At 49.9% G+C, this 5000-nt stretch overlaps 1 protein-coding gene across 1 annotated transcript in view; it reads right to left on the bottom strand.

The window, feature by feature from the left end:
- The window catches only part of runx1t1 (RUNX1 partner transcriptional co-repressor 1), a gene marked incomplete at both ends in the record, with an annotated part of 40253 nt that overhangs the window by 6093 nt on the left and 29160 nt on the right, over positions 1-5000 (bottom strand). Inside the window, 4 exon segments of the mRNA XM_080527192.1 lie at positions 1726-1928; positions 2166-2255; positions 2601-2842; positions 3763-3900. Of these exon segments, the coding sequence (XP_080383318.1) occupies positions 1726-1928; positions 2166-2255; positions 2601-2842; positions 3763-3900 (673 nt within the window).

Genomic DNA, 5000 nt, shown 5'->3' on the forward strand with positions numbered 1-5000 from the left:
ACACACACGCACACACACACACACACTCGCACACACACACACACACACACACACACACACACACACACCAGCACGCACACACACACACACACACACACACACACACACACAGGCTCACATACACACACTCACACACAGTAAATATGCAGGTGAAACAGAATAATCTCCAGCTCTACCAGGAACGGGGGTGAGGGGGGGAGGTGGTGAGAGGGGGAGGGGGTGAGGAGAGGAGGGAGGAGGGAGGAGGTAGAAGGGAGTGATTCAGATTCTGTGTTTTCATTCTTTGGCAGAATATGAGAAAGTACATTTCCTCCCTCCTGTATGACATTACTCTCTCTGTTCAGAACGCACACGCACACGCACACGCACACGCACACGCACAGGAGAGAGGTCGACCGCCTGGCACAGTACAGCCAAGAGAACAACCTCTCTCTCAACACCGACAAGACCAAGAAGCTGGTGGTGGACTTCAGGAGGAAAGGTCGGGAACAGGACCCCATCACCGTCAACGGGTCAGCCGTAGAGAGGGTGAGCAGTTGTAAGTTCCTCTGCTTCCACATCTCTGACGACCTCACCTGGGACGTGCACGCCAAACAGGTGGTGAAAAAGGCACTGCAGTGCCTCTTCCTCCTCAGGCAGCTGAAGAAGTTTGGCATGAGGTCCTTCTGCAGAGGCCCAACCGAGAGCCTTCTGACTGGGTGCATCACTGGCTGGCACGTCAACTGCGCTGCCCTCAACCGCAGAGCGCTACAGAGGGTGGTGCGGACAGCCAAGCGCATCAGTGGAAGTGAGCTTTCCTCCATCCAGGAAATATACAACGACAACGGTGTGTCAGCAAAGGATCATCAAAGATCCCAGCCACCCCAACCACAGTCTGTTTGACCCGATGCTATCCAAAAGACAAAGCCTCTTCCAGAGCCTCAGGGCCAAAACTCAGAGTCTAACCAACAGCTACTTCCCCCAGGCCATCAGACTCATAAACAAGCCCACTGAAGATAATTGACTATCATCCCCAAGCACATCCCATGTCTACAGACTACCTAAACCTTAACAAGCACATCCCATGTCTACAGACTACCTAAACCTTAACAAGCACATCCCATGTATATGGACTACCTAAACCTTAAACACACAGTCACTTTACTCAATACTACCTCTCACACCCACTGCCACCGAGTGCAATTCTCATGACATTCTACTTGTACTATTTTATGTTACTATCTGTACTTCTGATTGTATCCTGTCTTATTTGTCTCCCACAACTGTCACTTGTCCAAATGTCTCACTTATGTCTTGTACTATTGTCACTCTATTTTATCTTGACTTATCTTGCCTATTTCCTTATTGTCTTGTAGAATCTGAATTTATAATTTGCCATTTAGCAGACGCTTTTAATCAAAAGCGATTTACAATTACAAATTACAGGGACATTCCTCCTGGAGAATCTGAGCGTTAAGTGCCTTACTCAAGGGCACACTAGTGGTGGTTTCAGGCGGGATTTGAACTCACAACCTTCCGATCACCAGTCCAACTCACTATCTACTAGACCACCACTAACCCACACTTGTGCTGCAATGTCAGTAACTGAAATTGAAGAATTTTACTTTCTTACACTTGTGTAATGTGACGTAACAATACAACTTGAAACTTGAAACTAGAAACACACGCACACACACACACACACACACACACACACACACACACACACACACACACCCCTCCTACCTGTCTGGTGTCCTCCTCTTCCCGGTGTCTTTGACGTCCAGCAGCTCAGAGGAGTGGACAGGTGAGTGGCCAGGGGAGTGGACAGGTGAGCTGGGGGACGTGTCCAGCAGCAGCTGCTCGTGCTGGGCCAGGCACTGGCCCGGGTTCTGCTTGGCCAAGCGGGCGAAGTGGAGCAGCTCTCGCTGCAGCAGCGGCAGGTTGGCCTGCAGGCGGAGCCAGAGAGAGGTCAGAGGTCAGTGGAGGGTCAGGGTCAGAGGTCAGTGGAGGGTCAGGGGAGGGTTAGGGTCAGAGGTCAGTGGAGGAGCTCAGGGATGAAAAACAACATTTTAAATTAAACTACCGGTACAAGAAAAAACCCTGTGTGTGTGTGTGTATATCTGTGTGTGTGTGTGTGTGTGTGTGTGTGTGTGCGCGTGCGTGCATGCGAGCGTGTGTAATACCTTGAGGAAGGGAATGACGAACGGCCGCAGGGGGAAGTTGGTGGCCTCCTGCAGCTTGGAGTGGAACTCTTCTATAGTTAATGTAGAGTTCTAGAGAGGGAAGGAGGGAGGGAGGGAGAGAGGGAGGGAGGGAGGGTGAGGGGAGAGAGAGGGAGGGAGGTAGGGTTAGGGGAGAGAGAGGGAGGGAGGGTGAGAGGGTGAGGGGAGAGAGAGGGAGGGAGGAGGGGGGGGGAGGGAAAGAGAGAACAGTTACAGAACAGTCTTTGGCTATAGAGAATGTGGGTTGGAGCATCACACAGAGAGAGAGAGAGAGAGAGAGAGAGAGAGAGAGAGAGAGAGAGAATTTTGTGTGTGTGCATTTCTGCGTGCGTGTGTGCGTGCGTGCGTGTGTGTGTGTGTGTGTGTGTGTGTGTGTGTGTGCGTAGCCTAACTCACAACCAGGCCCAGGACGAGTGTGCGGACGCGCTCTCCGATCTCGGGGGAGATGTCGCTGCCGAACTGCTGCAGCGTGGTCAGGAAGCGCTTCAGCTTGCTCAGCTGCCGGGCGCCACACGCGGGCGGGAGCTGCTGATTGGCCAGCGAGGAGGAGGAGGGGGAGGGGCCGTTGCTGAAGCCGTCGGGCGGCGAGGGGGCACCGTTCAACGCTGTGGGGGAGTGGCTAGTGTTGCCGTTGGTTACTGAGGAGCAGGGGAATGTATTTATGTCCGTGTCGTTTAAAAATACACAACAACCAATGCACTAACAGAAAAATAAATATCGGAAAAATATGTGGATAAATATTCTAATTAGGACTGCTAGTGTTAGCTCGTTAACCCTCGCGATTAATCTGGAAACAATTAATAAATAACGCAAATTAATCATATTACCAAGTTCTACTGACATGCGTCGATCCCGCTACCTGCCCTTGCATGCTAAGCGAGTGCTCGACCATTTGAGATAATTCCCCTTCCTCTCACAAGGCTAAAGTGATCTCAAGAATTAATGTTTGGGGCGCTTGGTGGCGTAACACACTAAGCATCGACCATGTAACCGCAGGGTTCTCGGTTTGATTCCGGCCTCGGACATATCCTGCATGTCATCCCTTCTCTCTCTCTCACCCATCCTTCCTGTCAAATCTATATTGTCTCTATCACAATGAAAGGAAAAATATAAGTGGGACTGCCCCACTCAGAAAAAAAAGAAAAAAAAAGAACGAATGGTATACTTTAACCTGTGTCCTTCTTAAGCCCAATGCACACGGCGTGCGATGCGATATTGTTGCACGACAACATTCGATTCTCCATTCACACCCACACACTTCGGTGGTGTGAATTGAGAATCGAATGTTGTCGTGCGACAAAATCGCACGCCGTGTGCATTGGCCTTTAGTTTACGTAGGAGCTAAAGTATAAAAGTGTACTGTATTCTGTGATGGCAATTTGAGAATGAAAATAACAGTGATCGGTTCGAATAAAAAAACTGTCTGAAAGCAAGACATTTGTCAGATTTCTTCTAGTCTTCGGAGACTACTTCTGTGTGTGTGTGTGGTGGGGGGTATGTGTGTGTGTGTGTGTATGTGCGTGCGTGTATGTGTGTGTGTGTGTGTGTGTGTACTTACGTGTAGTTGGGGTGTAGGAGGAGCTCCGGGGGGGGCCCTGTGTGATTGGTGGAGGGGGCATGGTGGGCGGGGTCAACCTGGAGTGTGTTTTGACATCAGCAGGTGAGTCTGGCATGATGTCACGCTTCTCAGTACGATCTGAAGGACAGGGACAGGGACAGGGTTAGTATCACACACACACACACGCACATGCACGGGCACGGGCACAGGCACACACACACACACACACACACGAGGGAAGGATGGAGGGAGGGATGATGGGAGAGAGGGATGGAGGGACAGAGCGAGGGAGAGAGGAAGAGAGGGAGGGAGGGAGGGATATGGATCGTAATAAAGAATAAACAGTAAACCATCTAGCAGGTGATTTAACATCTTGGGGAACAATAACTAAGTGCTTTAAGTTCTCTCATCCCTCCATCCTCCCATCCCCCCAACCCTTTCTCCTCTCTTCATCCCTCTCTCCTCCCTCCTTTCCCTCGTCCCTAGAGGGAAAGGAGGGAGAGAGAGAGAGAGGGAGGGAGAGGAAGAGAGAGAGAGGAAAGGAGGGAGAGAGAGGGAGAGAGGGAGAGAGAGAGGAAAGGAGGGAGAGGGAGGCAAAGAGAGAGTGAGGGAGGGAGAGAGAGAGAGACAGAAAGGGAGGGAGAGAGAGGGAGGAGGGGAGGTACATCTATTATTCACTACCTCAGCCTCCACTGATGCAGACAGTCCAGAGAGAGAGAGAGAGAGAGAGAGAGAGAGAGAGAGAGAGAGAGAGAGAGAGAAAGACAGCAAGAGATAGAAACAGAGAGAGAAACAGAGAGAGAGAGAGAGTGATACAGAGAGAGAAAGAGGGAGGGAGGGAGGAAGGGAGAGAAAGAGAGAGAGAGAGAGAGAGAGAAGATCTTTAAGAATGTGTACAGGAGCACAGATATACATCATCAAACACCCACATAGAACCTATGTGACAGGGTCTGGTGAAAAAGTCCTCAAGTAGAACAAGGTCATTTTTCAGTTTTTAAGTGCAGATTGTAAGCTTTCAAATGATGTGTCATACATTGAAATCAGAAAACAGCTGAAGAAGATATGCTTATTTGAATGTTGGTACACCTCAAACCAAATACCTGAGAAAATCACTCTGAATCAAAACAGAGGCGTTTGCTACCATAGTGTTGGTAGCTAGCTAGCAGCTAAGAATGAACATTGCTATGAACATGCATGCAAACTGCATATTTAGCACATCATAACATGCTGATAGAACA

The sequence above is a fragment of the Nansenia antarctica genome, assembly GCF_963989245.1.
Source record: "Nansenia antarctica genome assembly, chromosome: 3".
Taxonomy (NCBI): Eukaryota; Metazoa; Chordata; class Actinopteri; order Argentiniformes; family Microstomatidae; genus Nansenia; species Nansenia antarctica.